Source organism: Urocitellus parryii, chromosome 4 (genome assembly GCF_045843805.1).
Source record: "Urocitellus parryii isolate mUroPar1 chromosome 4, mUroPar1.hap1, whole genome shotgun sequence".
In the NCBI taxonomy this organism is placed as follows: Eukaryota; Metazoa; Chordata; class Mammalia; order Rodentia; family Sciuridae; genus Urocitellus; species Urocitellus parryii.
The window spans coordinates 116,301,003-116,319,409 of NC_135534.1; the positions used below are offsets into that span (position 1 = coordinate 116,301,003).

At 34.3% G+C, this 18,407-nt stretch overlaps 1 protein-coding gene across 1 annotated transcript in view; it reads right to left on the bottom strand.

Annotated features, from left to right (window-relative positions):
• The window catches only part of Arhgap32 (Rho GTPase activating protein 32), a 227,475-nt gene that overhangs the window by 159,164 nt on the left and 49,904 nt on the right, over positions 1–18,407 (bottom strand). Inside the window, exon 2 of the mRNA XM_026392440.2 lies at positions 440–548. Within this exon, the coding sequence (XP_026248225.2) occupies positions 440–544 (105 nt within the window). The 5' untranslated portion in view covers positions 545–548. The remainder of the gene's footprint in view (positions 1–439; positions 549–18,407) is intronic.

Sequence of the window (18,407 nt, forward strand, 5' to 3'; positions counted from 1 at the left end):
TTAAACTTGTTCTTCCACTGCTTAAAATGATGTGATCCCAAATAACACAGTACTTACTTCATTACATCCTTCAGGCCTCTGCTCAAATCTTACTTCCTCATAGAGGCAATCTGTGGCCACCCTATGTAACCAGCAATATTCTTTCACACTATATCCTACCACTCTATAACCCTATTATTCTCCCCAGAATCTAGAGCAGTGCCTGGATTCAAGTATTTGTTCAAAATGTATTTCCTGAACAAATAAACAAGCCCCCCAAAATTGCACTTTCTTCTGTGAGTATACTTCCCCAGTTCCTTTTATTTGATTCAAGTATTTGTTCAAAAAGTATTTCCTGAATAAACAAGCAAAGAAAAATTGCACTTTCTTCTGTGAGTATGCTTCCCCACTTCCTTTTACTTGTATAAGTACAGTGTACATATGTATAAAACTGATTTACCATTGCACTAAGTGTTTCTTCCCAATCAGGTCGCTCTCGAGGGTGAACATTTCTATGCAGTTCTGGAACAAAATCATCCTCTTCAGAATGTACTGAGGACTTCATCTTCCTAGAGATTAAAACGAGAGATGCTGATAAGAATTTTCATTTCTATGAAATCTTTCCAATAAACACAATTCAAAGAGGAGAAAAATTGCGTTTGATTTTAGGCTTACTTAAAAGAACTTAAAACCTCAACATCATGTATATCCACAAGACTGAGATCCTAATTAGAATAAGATATATTCCATGTTTATATAAATATGTCAAAATAGATTCTACTGTCATGTATAACTAAAAAGAACAGAGGAAGAGAAGAAGAAAAAGGAGGGGGAGGAGGAGGAAGAAGAGGAAGAGAAGCAGCAATTTAAAGTGGTTAGCACCAACCCTACATTCCTACAGCTTTCAGAGATCTCTTATGATGTACCAAACACCTGAATTTACTCCAGGAGATAAAAATAAGGCTTAGAGCTATTTAACTTCTTTGATACATGGTAATTAAATATATGAAATAATTTTTAACTATTAAACACAATATAAAGCAAGAAAAAATTTCCAACAGCTATTATTTACTTGGCATCAATACCTACAGAGCTGTGCTAAGCTTAGTAAAACTGCAAGAGGAAGAAGAAATAAGGTATTTCCAGTACCAATCTATAGAGCAGACAGCATTAAACCAGCACTCTCAATGAGAACAATTCTGTGTGCTGGACAACACATAAAACTATTTGTACAAAGCTACAGGAAAGCAATCGATCCAAGTGAGATTCCCAAGATTATAATCTTTTTTGTTTTTTTTTGTTTTGTTTTGTTTTGTTTTGGTACTAAGGATTGAACCCAGGGGTACTTAACCACTGAGCCATATCCCCAACCCTTTTTCATATTTTATTTAGAGACAGGGCCTCACTGAGGTGCTGAGGCTGGCACTGAAGGCACGACCCTTCTGCCTCAGTCTCCATAGCCACTAGGATTACAAGTATGGACCCCATCACTTGCCCCTGTACCCTTTTTTAATTTTTTTTTTTTTTTTGGTACTAAGGATTAAACCCAGAAGTGCACTCAACCACTGAGCCACATCTCCAGTCTTTTTTTTTTTATATATATATTTTATTTAGAGACAGGGTCTCACTGAGTTGCTAAGTGCCTCACTAAGTTGCTGAGGCTGGCTTTGAACTTGAAATCCTCCTGCCTCGCCTCCCGAGATGCTGGGCGCCCAAAGATTATAATCTTTGAAAGGAGGAAAGCCCAATGAAGTAAATTTCACATTTAATCATTATTTTATATAAAAAGAAATTTCTGAATCAATGATAGAAAAGACAGCCAAGCATAATAAAATAATCTCAGCAGGCTGAGGAGGTATAGATTATACATAGGAATAATCAAACCAGATGGGGAGTTGGTGTAAAAAAAGACTTATAGAGAAAGAACCTCTTAAATCATTAACAGCTTCCCAAGTTTACAAGTATGTAGTCAAAGACACCAAGAAAACCATAAGAAACTAAATAAAAAGTCTAGTAGACACAACAGTCCAGCAACATTGAGAAGACAGAAGTTGACAAGCCCTGCCAAGATAGAGGAGCACTAAAAACCCTGAGCCCTCAACTCAAACTCGCCAAAAGCAGTATCTTAGGAGGAAGGACAAATAAAATTTAAAAAAAAGAAAAGAAAAGAAAACTCCAATAAGTCTAAAACTAAGCCTTGCAAGATCAGAAGTTCTAGAGGAAAAATTAGCTCTCTTTAGAGGAAAAAACATTCCCCAGACTCTTCTTATATCAAGTAAACATTATGAGTCATGCTTTAACAAAAAAGGTAGGGGGGGCGGTTTGGGGAAACAAAGGCAAAACAGAGAGATACACAATTAATTCAGATTTGAGCCTTACCAAAAAGGGATGTTAAAATGGCTATCGTGCATTTGCAGGGTCTATTTTTTTTAATATTTGGCAGAATATTCATACATACAGTATAACTTATTCTATTTAGGTTCCATTCTGTGGTTGTACATGATGCGGAGTTACCCTGGTCATGTATACAAATACAAGACTAGGAAAGTTATATCCAATTCATTCTACAGCCTTTTCTATTCCACTCTCCCTTCTTTCATTTCCCTTTGTCTAGTCCCAAGGATTTCTATTATTCCCCTCCTCGGCCTCCCTTGTTTGGGGTTAGCATCCACAAATCAGAGAGAACTTTTGGCCTTTGGTTTCTGGGATTGGTTTATTTCACTTAGCATGATATTTTCTAGTTTCATTCATCTCCTGGCAAATGCCATAATTTCATTCTTCTTTATGGATGAGTAATATCCCATGTTACTATATACCACATTTTCTTTATCCATTCATCTGTTGAAGGACACCGAGCTTGTTTCCATAGCTTGGCTATTGTGAGTTTTAACTGTAAACATGGATGTGACTGTGTCACTGTAGTACGCTCATTTTAGGTCCTTTGGTGTAGACAGAGGAGTGGGAAAACTGCATCCAAGCTTTCTAAGGAATCTCCATACTGCTTTCCATAGTGGTTACACCAATTTGCAGTCCCACCAACAATGTATGACAATACCTTTCTCCCCACATCTTCACCAATACTTATTGTTACTTGTATTACTTATAATGCAGCTTCTATTATGATGTACTAAGCTATAAACAGAATCACACCAGTCCAACAAGAAGAAAAGGCAAAAATCATATTTTCTAGAATACATCATATAAGTGAAGTTTCAGGGCGGGCCACCAACTAGTCTCTGCTCTATAGGAAGAAAGCCCTCTCCAAGATCAGATGGATTACAAGTAATTACTTGCCAGGGCAAAGCAAGGGGAGAGATACACAAACTGGTAATTTCAGTTAAATTTTAAACATTTATGATTTATACATTCAATAAAATGAAAGAGAAAAATAGATTTTAAGATATGAAAATCAGTAAAAAGAGATAAAAAGATGAAGAATTTCAACAAGAGAATTGGAATGTTAAAAACAAATGTTCATTCTTTTTTTTTTTTAAAGAGAGAGTGAGAGAGGAGAGAGAGAGAGAGAGAGAGAGAGAGAGAGAGAGAGAGAGAGAGAGAGAGAATTTTTTAATATTTATTTTTTAGTTTTCGGCGGACACAACATCTTTGTTGGTATGTGGTGCTGAGGATCGAACCCGGGCTGCACGCATGCCAGGTGAGCGCGCTACCGCTTGAGCCACATCCCCAGCCCACAAATGTTCATTATAAGACTGAAAATTATCTGAAATTAACTCACTAGATGGAGTTAAATGGACATGGTTAAAGGGAGGTTAGTAAACTGGAAAAGAGTAGAAAATAATTATACTGAACTATAAAAAGAAAAAAGGAGAAAAACTGTACAAGACAACATAAAAGTAACTAAATAAAATGTCTCACATGTCAAAATTGTTGACTCAGAAATAAATGAGAGATATTGAAATAGAGACAGAGACAAAAGAAGTATTTTTAAAAGAAAAGACCCAGGCATGGTAGCACATTCCTGTAATCCCAGCTACTCCCTCAGGAGGCTGAGGCAGAAAGATCACAAGTTTGAGGGCAGCTTGGGCAACTTAGTGAGAACCCTGTCTCAAAGGACTGGGAAGCCCCTCACTCATCTAATATGTGAGGCCCTGGATTCAAACCCCAGTCCTGCAACAAATAATGGTTTTTAAAATACATAAAGCAAAATTCGAAAGAAAGAAAAGAAAAGTAGATAAATCCATACTCACAGCTGACAATTTTAACAAACCCTTCTCAGTAACTGGTAGAATAAGCAAAAACAATCATGATATACAGATACAAACAATTTTCCAATTTCAAAAATTCCAATAGAACATTAAATCCAACAACTAGAGAATGCACATTCTTTCAAGCTCACATAAAACATTTACCAGGAGATTAAATGCTAGACAATGCAACTCTCAACAAATACAAAGAATTTAAACTATGAATTACATACTTTGTAACAATCACAGAATCACACTAAAAAATCAAGTATTAGAAGACAACTAGATATGTTCCCAATGTCTAGAACTTAAGAAACACTATTCTGAATTACTCATATCAAATATACGATATCACAGTGCAAATGAGAAAATATTTTTATCTGAATGATACTGAAAATAGAACAGATACAAATGTGTGGGATACATCTAAAGCACTATTTAGAGCAAAATTCATAGCTATAAATGCCTAACAATGGAAATAACACAAATTTAAAAATCAATATACTAAGTTTCCACGACAACAAGCTAGAAAAAATAGTAAACTAATTCAAGGAAAATGTAAAGAAAATTTTTAATTAATAATGAAATAGCAGATATATAATAGAGGAAACAAAGAAAGACAAAAGTTGATTCTTTGAAAGACTAATAAAATGAGTAATCCCTAAACAAGACTGATCAAGAGAAAACAGAAGAGTTATAACTAGAAAGTCTACAGACGTAAAAAGATTACACAGTCTATGGACAAAGAGATTCTCAGGATTATTATGATCAATTTTATTTCAATGCAGTAGAGAATTAAAAAATTACCTGAAGAACACAATTCACTAAAACTGAAACAAGAAACAAAACAAAAAAACTTTATTCTCAGAACTATGAAAAAAAATAAACCTGTAAGAAAACTCCAAGCCCAACTGGATTCACTAATGAACTGTTTAAAACAGTCAAGGAATAAAAATTAAAATTCTTATATAAATTCTTCTGGAACATAAAAATAAATACTTATCAACCCATTCAATGAAGCCAAGTGTTATGGTTTGGATTTGAACTGTCCCCCAAAAGCTCCTGCTAATGCAGCAATATTTAGACGTAAAATGATTGGATTATGCAAGTTGTGACCTAATCATCCTTATTTGAATGGACTGAGTGATAACTATAGGCGGGTGGGGTGTGGCTGGAGGAGTTGGGTTACTGGGGGCATGCCCTGGAAGGGTACATCTTCCCTGTAGCCCCTTTCCCCTCTCCACTTCCTTATACCACTATAAGGTGAGGAGCTTTCCTCCACTGGGCACTTAACCCTATGATGTGCTGCCTCACCTTGAGCCAAGAGCATAAGAGTTGGCATCTATGGACCTGGTACCTCTGAAACCATGAGACTCAAATAAACTTTTCCTTCTCTGAACTGTTCTTATTGGTTATTGTGGTCATAGCATCAAAAGGCTGACTAAAGTAGCAAGCCAATCATTATAATGAAAGCTGATAAAGATATTACTAGGAAAGAAAATTGCAGGTTGGTATCATGAACACAGCTTAAAAAAAAAAAAAAACTCCTAAGCAAAATATTAGCAAATCAAACTCAGTAATATTCAAAAAGGATATATATTGACCCTGTGCATTTTGGTCAAAAATGCAAGTTGGCTTAACTTTCTAAAATCAATCCTTGTAATTGACCACACTATTAAAAATGAAAAAAATTACATATCATTTCAATAGGTAAGATTTAATACCTGTGAATGAACTTTTTAAGAGAGAGAGAGAATTTTTTTAATATTTATTTTTTAGTTTTCAGCAGACACAACATCTTTGTTTGTATGTGGTGCTGAGGATCGAACCTGGGCCACACACATGCCAGGCGAGCGCAATACCACTTGAGCCACATCCCCAGCCCACTGTGAATGAATTTTAAAAGTATTTTAATGGACATTACTTCAAGAACATAGTTAACATATTTAAAAGTGAAATACTGAATGCTTTACAACTGAGATCATGAATAAGAAAAGAATGTCTTCCACAACATTGTACTTAAGGTCCTACTAAGTTAAAAAAAAAAAAAACAAGGAAAAGAAAAATAAAGGGCATAAAAATGCAATAGGAAAAATAAAAATCCTCATTATTTAAAGATAACATGATTTGTACACAGACAACCTAACTTTATAAACAACAGAATTGATAAGATAATTTAGCAAGATCACTGATTATCTAGTCAATATGGAAAAAGAATGAAACATATTCTTAGTAGTACATGCAATTACTTATTATAGTAACAAATATGTCCATCAACAATACCTAACTTTTACTATTCTTCACAAAATACACAGAACTATTGCTGTCTTTTAATAAGTAGCTAAATTTCATAGATATTGAGCAAAAGAAACCAGACATAAGTATGTGCTATAATTTTATTTACATGAAGTTCAAGAATAGGCAAAATTAATGATCATAACAGAAGTCAGAATAATGGTTTGAGAGAGGTACTAACTAGGAGCGACAAGGTTTTGTGGCAGGCTAGAAAAATTATCTAAATTGTGTTGTGTTATTACTACTTGGGTGTATACTTGGGTACATACATATGTATAAATTTACCAAGCTGTACATTTATAATTGGTAGACTTTATTATATGCAAGTTATATTTCAATAAGTGTAAAGTAAAAGTTTATTGGTAAATGCTACACATTAGTTTAATAGTTATAAAAATTATGTTTATATATTACTGTGCCATGAAATAATGAATCAACTCCGTAAAAACTTAGTATCTATTTATTGTCTCTTTTGTTGTATGCTTTTATAATTAAAGACAAATATTGGTCCTGTAGTTTCAAGTACATTTTTATAAGACTTTTCTATAAAACATCTTCCTACTTGAACCTGGTGGATATATTGAATCAAACAGAAAAAAAAAAAAAAACACTTCCCTCAAACACAAAGATCATGGTCCTTTCCATCTTGCAGCTTCTCCTGTTAAAAAATTACTTAAACAATTGAATCTTTGACACTCATTCATTTTATTTGTATGAGATTCTTGTTCATGTCTTTTAAAAACTTATACTTAACAGTTTTGACATTCCACAGAGATATCCAAGTGAATTCCCTTTTGAAGAAATACACCACATTGCCCAGAATTATATCTCAATGACTATACATCCCAGGCACATCTTTTCTTAATCTTTGGAGCAAATTACAAGCAGCAATAAAATTGTACCTTCCTCTTTTTTATTCTCCCATTCTGTGTTTTGTGTATTTCTTGTTCTTTATCAAGTTTGCTTCTGCTCCTGTGACAGTTGTGGCAATAAGCTATTCCCCACTGGTGGCAACAATGAGTCAAAGTCTGGTTTAGGGTCTGATGCTTGGCAGATACATACAGGCATTGGTTCTGTCAGAGACAATAGAGAGTTTGGTTTGTTAGTCACTTTTGGACTTCATAAACAGTGTCTCCGATTCACTAGCGAGAGGAATAGCTCTTTGCAATATGGCCAACTTGGTGAGCTTGATGTTCTCTACTCGTTTTGCCTGTGACTGAAGTAGTAAAACTCAAGCTGCAAAGTTTCTGTGTGTGTCAGTGTATTTGTAGCTGATAAAAGCCATTACCTGGCATCATTGAATATAATCTACTAATATGCTAACTTCAGAATATGTTAGTAAATTAGACTGCTAAGAGTTTTAAAATATAGGTGCTCTGTTCTGGCTAGTTAATACTGGTTAATAAGGTTTTACATAAACCTAATATTTCCAGTATTCCGAGAAAATAAAAAAAAAAACAGACTTATAACACTGGGGATAGCTGTATTTGTGGTGAAAAGACAAAAAAGTTTGCTGAAGCCAGTTGGAAGTGCATTTTGGTCATTTTGAACTGAAAATATCTGATATACTATAATTCTTAGTAGGCATTGCAATTTTAGCAACAAAAATCTAAAAGACATGAGAAGGTATATAGTATAAAAAAATTTCATTACATCATAATCTTCAATCTGTCCTTGTCCTACCCATTAAATTACCTCCTCCCACAGTAATCAGTTCCTTATACTCTTTCAGAATTTTAAATTACTCATATATAAAAGAAAATATCAACACAAAGAAAAGTCTAAAAACAATGTGCAAATATGCTACTCCTTATTGTGTTTACGTACTCTTGCGAGCCTTGCTTCTTTCTAATATTTCCTGTAGAATTTTCCATCAACATGGAGAACTGTTTTGCTAGTTTGGGGTGTTTTGTTGTTGTTGTTGTTGTTGTTTTCTGTGATATTAGGGATTGAACCCAGGGGTACTGTATCACTGAGCTACATCCTCAACTCTTTTATTTTCAATCCCCAGTACTATGAAAAAATACACACACACACACAAACACACACACACACACACACACACACACATACACGTATGTGTAATATGATATATATTTTTTAAATTCTCCATTTTCCCAAGTTTTATATTTAAAATGTTTTGGTGTCATTTAATATACTTAAATCTCTGATCATTTATCATTTGTCCTAGGTATGAGGTAGAATTCTAGGTTTACTTATTTTCCACAGATATATATCCAATCTCCCCCTGCCTTCATTTAATGAATAGTACTTAATGTTTCCACTGGTTTAGGGAAGCTCACTGTACCACAGCTAAATTTTCCTATGAATGTGGGTATGTGTGTGCTTTCCATCCTACCCAAAGTGATTTCTCCTCATGTCCTGGCACCACAGATTTTAATTACTGTGACTTTATACCACAAAGTCCTCTATCCCTACCCTCAATTTCTTTTCTTTATTTCTATCAATTTATTTCAAGATGAATCATCTAGTTTTTTTAAAAAAGCATTCTTATTATCACATGAAAATTTCAAATTAACTTGAACTAGTACCATTATCATGCTGCATAGTTTTAGCTCTGAAAAAGGTATATTTTTCATTTGTTTCTGACTTCTTGTATGTTCTTAGTAAGAGTTTCCTTTATTTTTTACATAGATTTTAAAGATCCTTTTTAATTGTATTTCTGACATTTTATCTTTTTGGTTTGGTACATTTTTTTCTAGTATATCTTCTAACTGGTCATTGCTCAATACACTGTGATTAGCCCTGTTTTGCATTGCCACTTCTCAGTCACTGTCTGAGATAGTAGACCATTTTTCCTAGAAGATTCCACTTTCTAGCCTGAAAAGGACCACATAGCAGCCACTCACCTCCCTAGAGACCCACCAGACAGGAATTATATTAAGATTCTGCCTCACAGAATATTTCCTTCAGAGAATTTTCATCTCAAGTGCCAGAAAAAACTCAGCAATGCAACTTCCATCCCAAGACAACTCTCTCTTCCACATCTCCGAAAAATTAGTAAGGTTTAAAAAAAGGGAAAATGAATCCCTAATAGAATGGTATGGCTGGCCTCAGGAAACCAAAGACAGATAAACTTCTGGAAGACTAAAAGCAAGTGGGGATCATGTAAATCAATAAAGAAAAACAGAGGTTCAAGTAGGCTACACCTCAATCCTCCCCACAATAAAAAAGAAGCTTGTTTGCAAGGTATTAATAACAACTGGGAAATTACTCTTTAAAGAAATCTGACTGGCAACTAAGGGTTCTAAGGAAGATGCGTGTATCTAAAAGAAGCAAGGCGGAAGCTATTATATAACATGGGATTATGAAGAAAACATGGTACAGGGGGCACAGAGTGCAAGTATGTTTTACTCAGCAGTTAAAAGCACATGCTCTGGTCAGTCAGAACAAATAAAACATGAACACTGAATGAATAAAGTACACTGAAAGCTAAAAAAAAAACCTAAATTTATTAGATAGATAAAGATACATAGATAGATCCAAATATGAAGAAGCCTTAAAAATGATTATTCTATTTGAATTTGGAAGAATCAAAAAGAAGACGGAGCAAGGCTCTAAGCAACTCAGTAAGACACTGTCTCAAATTTTTTTAAAAAAATTTAAAAAATAAAAAGAGCTGGGGATATGGCTCAGTGGTTAAGCACTTTTGGGTTCAATCCTCAGTGTAGACAAAGGAAGGAAGAAGGGAAGGAAACAAGTGCAAAAATATTTCAAACCACAAAATAAAAATGTAAAGAGAAATTTATCAAGAAAGACAAGATTATGGAGACCTAATAAGGAAAAAAAAACAGGTTCCACAAAGAGAAAACTTTTACAGAAAGAAGGCAGTAACTAAATTACTAATAGTAAATAACAAAATTTCTTCTTTAACACAAAAATTTGACTCTGTAGACCAAAAAAAATCACTGAACTCACAGTTAAAAATGGATGACAAAACATATGTAATAAATTTAACAGATGCTTACACATATTCAGGCAGAAAGAACAAGCTACAAACTGCTAACTTGTATCTTGAACATCCCCAAAGACCCACAGATTGAAGACTTGTTCCCAGCCTGTGGTACTACTGGGAGGTGGCAGAACCTTTAGAAGGTTGGGCCCAGCAGAAGGAAGTTAGGTCTCTGTGGGTGTGTGCCTGAAAGAGATATTGAGACCCCTAGCCCTTCCTGTCTTCCTCTTTGCTTCCTAGCTGCCATTAGGTGAGCAGTCTTTTCCACCACCTATTTATTCTCCACCATGATGCAGTTCCTCATCACTGGCCCAAAAGCAGCAGGTCATGGGCTGAAAAAGCAGTCCATGGACTGATATAAGCAGACCATGGACTGAAACCTTGAGCCAAAATAAACCTTTCCTCCTTTTAAAATGATTTTCAATTCAAATATGTTAGAGCATTGTAAAGTTAATACACGAAGGAAAAGATGAAATAGATTGCTATTTGAGTGTATACAAGAAGTCAGAGGACATCACCCACAGAACTTATCTACAAAAAATATTCAACAAACTAACAACCTAATAACAAATGTTCTGGAACAGACACCTTAAGATAGGATGTACTGAGGATAAGAAGAAATAATAATAAGTGCTGAATGATGATATACATAATTATATCTAAATGAGTGATAAAAAGAAAACACTACAGTATCTCAACAAAAAACTAAGGTCTAGGGGTGGAGTTGAATGGGGATAAGCAAGAGTTTCAAAAGTCTCATCTTAGGGGGACAGAATTGAAAACTAATGAAAGTAAAATATCCTAAAGATCTTATTTGATGAGGAAGGGAAGAGAAGAGAAAAAGGGAGTTAAAACAAAAAAAATAGAGTAGAAGAATTATTTAATTTCAAATAATAACAGAGAAAATTCAAATGAATATGGAAGGGAAAATTAATCATCAATGAAAAGTAAACATATAGCAAAACTTCCAAAATTAAGTTTCCAAGAAGGTTTTGCTTATTCTGATGATAACCTTGCTAAGCTAGTCACTTGATAAATGTTATTTTAAAAAGAAAACATAGACTATGTCATATTTATAAACAGAACTTCAAATGTGTCAGAGATTTGGGGCTGGGATCATGGCTCAGCGGCAGAGCACTTGCCTCACTTATATGAGGCACTGGGTTCAATCCTCAGCACAATAAATAAATAAATAGATAGATAAATAAATAAACAAATGTATTGTGTCCGACTATAACTTTTAAAAAATTATATGTGTCATAGATTTTAATTTAATAATGTTGAAAGTACAAGTGACCACTTAAGGGTAACTTCAATATTTAAGCTGAATGCAAAGATCAAGGAAAAATAGGTTATAAGGGTTTTAAATTTAAATAACCAATTTAATAAACCAGGAACTCATATATAGTTTAATATAGTTGCTCTGCTCCGAGACCCCTCCTGAACATCAAACACTCAAATAGACAGATGTTAAGAAAGGCCCACATTGGACTCCATCCCACAGGGCTTAATTACTGAAATACCAGGAAAGTCTTGTACAAGCATGCCTCATGGTTAAGACAGATTCATTTCACAAATTATAAAGACAGACCAATGGCTAAACTCCAGTACTGCATAAAATTTTCAAAGATTAAGGGATGTTCCCATCCAACTCTGTTGATTACAATTAAAATCATTATTTTTCTAACACTAATAAGGTTATATTGAGTGTGTTAAAAGAATATTTAACACAACTAAAAACTATTTAACTAAACTAACTCCAAGATCTTATCTTCAAGGTTATAAAGCAAAGAAATACCTTGGCAAAGTACACACCACTTTTGATATTGTACATAACTGAATTATTAAGAGTGAAATGCCCATGAAGAACAATCCACATACAATGGTCCTGGGTGTGATATTGTTAAATAAATAAATAAATAATATATTTTTTTAATATGGTTAAGTGTTAATACTAACTCTCCATTTTCCCATGCTTATAAAAACTGGTTGGGAATCCCAAAATCAAGAATTTCTGCAGAAGACAAAAGTATCACAGTAATAAAAGCAGGGATCTATGAAAGAGCTTCCAGAGTTTCCAGGTGAATTAGCCATTAAAGTAATCATCCTAGAGGAAAGCAAGAACCCACAAGAAATGTTAATACTATTTCCCAGGCCCTTATTATCTATTTGGATTGAGTAATATCTTCTAACTTGTTGCATCATTCCAAGTAAGAAGAGAAGTAATAAAGAACTCAGTCAACCAAGTGCTTCAAATATTAGTCCTATAATGCTACAAACCATTAAAGGAATTCCCCCAAAATTTAAAGCATGCTCATCACCAAATCATCCAGCTTAATTGGAATCAGAAGTTTCTCTTCTCACTTAAAACTGATTCTTAAAAGCAGATACAAGTGAAAACATGACTGAGGGATTTGGGCTTCTATAAATTAAAAGTACACAAATTGTAAAAACACAGTTCAATTATGCACTATATTATCCCTGTTTCAAATGCCAGATTGTCCATCAACCAATAACAAGATATTAAAGAACATTAAACAAGATGATATTATAAACTTAATGATATTAGGCATCAGGCCTAGAAATTGAATCTTTAAAATTAAGGCAATATTGTGTTCATGACTTTTATGTTATCAACATATTCTTTACATCACTGTGCAAAGAAAAGCTTCAAAGAAAGAATTTGAAAACCAAGATATCAAGCTATGGAACCAACCTAGGTGCCCTACAACAGATGAATGGATAAAGAAAATGTGGTAGACATTCACAATGGAATATTACTCAGCCATAAAGAAAAATGAGATTATGGCATTTGCCGTGAAATGGATAGAACTAGAGAATATCATGCTAAGTGAAATAAGCCAGTCCCCAAAAACCAAAGGGTGAATGTTCTCTCTGATATTGTGGATGCTAACACATAACAAGATAGTGTAGGGAGAGGGAGAATAGAAGCTCAATGGATTAGATAATAAGGAATCAAGGGAAGGGAGGGCATGGGAATAAGAAAAGACAATAGAATGAATCAGACATAACTTTCCTTGTTCACATAAGAATCCACGACCAACTTAACTCCACATTGTGTACAACCACAAGAATGGGATCCTAACTGGAATAAGTTATACTCTGTGTATGTCAAAATATGTCAAAACACACTCTACTGTCATGAATACCTAAAAAGAACAAATTAAAAAAACTAAATAAGAAAAAAACTAAAATATCTAAGATAACTAAAATTTGACTCTACTATGACAATGTGAAGTATGTGACTCACGGAGCCATAAATTCCTCATCTGGAAAATAGAAAAATATTTACTTTATAAGCTTGATAAGCAGCTCACAGATAAATTACTGTATTTACCATATTTGGCCTAGGACATTGCATGTAATAACCCCTAAATAAAGGTTTTATTTCTAAGCCAGTTGTGGTGATGTACATCTGTACCACCTAGCTACTTGGAAGACTGATGTGGGGTGATCACAATTTCAAGGCCTGTTTGGACAATTCAGCAAGACTCTGTAGTGGAGTGGGGAGAGGGGTATAAGGGGATAAATTGTTCATCCTTTGAAGAATTCATACTTTTTTTTATTTTCTGCTTTATATTACTCCTTCCTGTTTACAGGAATCCTCTAATGTTCTTAAAGACTACTTATTACATTCAAAGGAGTCTAAATAGTCTAAGAACTATTCTACCAGAGTGATAAGAACAGATTATTAACTTCATAGTGCACATGAGAAATCACAGCATGGGAGGAATAGAGGAACTCTAGACAGGGCACACGGATGGGAGGGGGCAGGGGGTTAGCAATGATGGTGGAATGTGATGGATATCATTATCCAAAGGACATGTATAAAGATATGAATTGGTGTAAACATACTTTATATACAAACAGAGATATGAAAAATTGTGCTCATTATGGGTAATAAGAATTGTAATGCATTCTGCTGTCCTGCATTTAAAAAATAAAATCAATTTTAAAAAAGAAAATGAGATATCTGCGAGTCAGTAGTAAAACTTTGAATGACTGCCATGAAAGAGACTAGGCAATGTCTTACAGTGCTAGAAATAAGAATATCTTTTCCTTCAATTATGTCCAAAAATAAAAGATATTCTAAAAGCTAATGGACAAATATTAACTAAAGAACAATATACTTCCTCCCAAAGCAGTGGAGGCTGGCACTACAAGAACCTACTTTCTATGTGCAGGATGACTTCCCTCTCCTAGCTATGAGACATGGTGCTATGAGTAAATTTAAAACCTAGCTTAGAAGCTATTTGGGGAAAGAGTGCACAATGTTTTGCCCTCGTCTCATTAACTGTGTGAGTGCACACATATGCATGTGTACAAATACAACCAACGTAACAGTTTGAATTAATAGGTAACTAGCACAAATTTTAAAGACACCTTAAAATTCTGTTGTATATCTTTTAATTAAAATAATTTTATAAAAACAACTCTCATACAACACCGAGTTTACTATTTAGTTTTCCCAAGTTACAAATGCAGCTCCTCCTATCCAACTCTTCACCCTCTACACCCACGTGCATTTTTTCTGTTGTGCATTTCTACAGGACATACTGTAGATGTTGTGAAAGCCCTCTGCAGCCACATTTCCTCGTGCCTTACTGCTGAATAGGTGAGAAACACTGAATGAAATAAGGCTTTACCCACATCTCTTTCTGGCATTTGTATATAAAATAAGATCAAATCAGAAAGACATATTCGGTTCGGGAGAGTTATGGTGGTAGGAAATATAATTGTAAACAGAAAAGAAATTCCTGTGGTATCATAATTTTCTAAAACAATGCAAATTCTAGTTTAGTTTCTCAGAGTAAATATGCTGTTACATATTCCCCAGGAAAAGACAAACTCAACCTTACACAGATTTGCTTTTAAGTGTCAAAAGAAAATCCCAGGGAGACTGACGGTGCTTCACAAATAAATCTAGCATTACAGTACCAAATCTGTTGTAAAGCAGCAATAAAATTAAGTTCCAAGTTGTTTTTTCCTTTGACAAATATCCCAAAATAACTTAAACAAATCAGGTTAAGCAGTTTCAATACAAATAAAACAAACAAATACTGCTAGTGAGAGACCATATTAAAAATGAGGATCATGTGTAACATCAGAACATCTTGGAAGATTCAAGATTTGATCAAATATGAAAGGTTTAATGAAATTATGGGAGAAAAAGAACACTGAGACAAAAAATGTGCTAATGAAACAATTCACTTTTATACTTTGAACATCAATTTATTCTTTTAAATTTTTAAATAGACTTCTCATTTATTTTAACCCTTAATTAACAAATTCAATGTGGTTACCAAGAGTTCCTAATATTTAATCCATCCTATCATTAAAAACAGACTTTAAAAGATAAACTCTGGATTAAGTAATCCTTGAACTTGAGACTCTTTTTGAACAATAAACATAAAGACAGTATGTGATGAAAATCATACCCCAACCAGTCATCATAAAATTGTAAAAGATTTTTAATTGCCCACTTGGGTGGCAGTGATAATATGTAGCACAAACTTTAAATTTCATCCAGAGATTTTTTTAATGCCTCCGAAAGCATCAAGAATGAAAAAAAAAAGCAAGAATATTGCCTCCTAAATACTGTAATAGTACAACAGAAATAATAAACTGGCACTGTTTCTATAAGATGGTAAGACCTCTTTGCTAAACAATGCCACTAAACTCTGAGGGCTGCTTACCCAGGAGGTATACTTGAAAACTTTAATTGTAAATTACCACAAGAGAGTTTTAAAAAAAAATACAGAAAGACTTGGGAGTAGAGTAATAAGGGAGTAAGATATCAGGTCAGAGACAGGAGTAAGGATCAAAACCATAAAAACCAAATTTTACTTAATCAAAATGTTTCACATATACACAAAAGACAACAACCTCCAGCAGGCAGACACACACACATACACACAGGAACACATTCTAAGAAAAAGATGATGAAAAGTCTATTAGATACAAATTCAGATCAAATGTATTAGATACAAATCAGACATAGGAAAGGGTAGCAGTTCATTCTGAGTCTCTACTTGAAATTCCTGAAATGCTACTACAAAACCTGTCTAACACCGTCTCTTCCTGGTGTTCTAACAAGTCATTGAAAATGCATTTTACAAGCTCAGGGCAAGTTATGGAATGAGGAATGCTAGATACAACTTGAAACCTGTCCCCCTCACCCCAAGCCTTCCCCAAAGAAAGGAAAGTCTTACTGAAAAACAGACTAAAATGCAGAAGATGGATAAGAGGAGGGCAGGCAGAGGGACAAACAATGAAAACAAGAGAGTGAGAAAAACAAATTTCTAATTACCTGAAAATCTCTTCCCTTTCTCCTTCTTCACCATCTGTCAGTTGAGTTATAACTTCAGAGTCCAACCAAAAGACACTGTCATCTCCTGAGGTACTACTCTCACTTTCCATCTCCATCTTGTATTTAAAATTTTAATCCTCAGGTCATGGGATAAAGAACATCAATATTCAGGTAGTTCAGCTCTTCTGATGCACACTCAGATATGTGGCTGCTACACCAGTGGTAGGTTATGGTGCTGGCTTCATTACAGACAAGGTAAGACAGGAAATCCTGGGCAGCACACTCACTGCGTCTGGCTGCGCACCTGTCACACCTCAGACCCTCCCACTGCCTAAGGCTCTGTGACCTAGATACCCAAAAGCAGAGTCCAAATGAAGGTGGGTTTCCATTCACTTTTAATAACTATTTTTCTCTTCTCAAAGTTTTTAGTTGGTAAGTTGAAACTAGGTGTTTTCAGAGAGCACACTTTTATTTGTATCATTTGGTGATCTCACAATTGAGAAAGTTAAATAGAAAACTAGAAAAAATAACTTCACATAAAGGCCTCCTGGGCCAGGCACAATGAAAGGCACAGTTACAGATCTCAGGGAGGATCACAATTAATAGAGATATTCCTTGGCTAGAGACCTGCCCACTTTACTCATGCCTCCAAATGTTACTCCAGTCCTTCCTTCCTCTCATAATAACTGCCATGTACACCTCTGCTCAGGTATCCAGAAGAAGACAGAAAAGCCCAGCTTGTCCACTGTCCAGTAAAGAAAAACATAAATGTCACAAGTTGAAATATGTTGACAATTACATAAAATATAAAAATAAGCAAAATTTCTACATATCTAAGCTACAGGCATCAATGGTGGCAATAAAATTACTAACTAGGAAACAAAGTGAAAATTACAGCATCTATGACACTGTCTACAACACAAATGTTGGCATGTTGGTACCAACCACTGATATGTCAGTAGTCAAGATTATCTGTCTTCAATTGAGCAGCAACTGAGTCCTGACTGTCCACTGAAGGGCAGGGGTCGGGGAGGTACATTAGTTGGCTATCTTCAAATTTTCACACTTGAAAATACAGAAAATGAAATTCAAGCTAACTTTGCTTATACAACATCCTTAAATTTCCATAAAACTACACCTTGCATAATACATACTGTGCTGTTTTGAAATTTTATATAGATTTAGTCTTGTTGTTAAAAGGAAAATTTATTATCAATGCCAGAAACAGATTTAGAAAACAAATTGTTCTTGATAGCAAGTGATTTGAAAAATTTTCTGAACATTTTACATGGAAACATCTTGTAAAATAGTCTGATAATTCCTACCCCAAACAAATCCATAGCAAACTCTGACCTAAATAATCATTTCCAAAATGAAAGAACCATTAAGTTCTATCTCATAAATCCCTTATCATCCTCCAAAGATTCTGGAGAGGAATTAAATTTAATCCTTCTTTACTCTGTCCATTAAAATAAATGCCCAATAGTTCAGAAATTTAAATATAAAATATGTGGCTCAGTGGTAGAGCACTTGCCTAGCAAGTGTGAGGCACTGGGTTCAATTATCAGCACTACATATAAATAAACAAATAAAATAAAGATCCACTAACAACTAATAAAGTTTT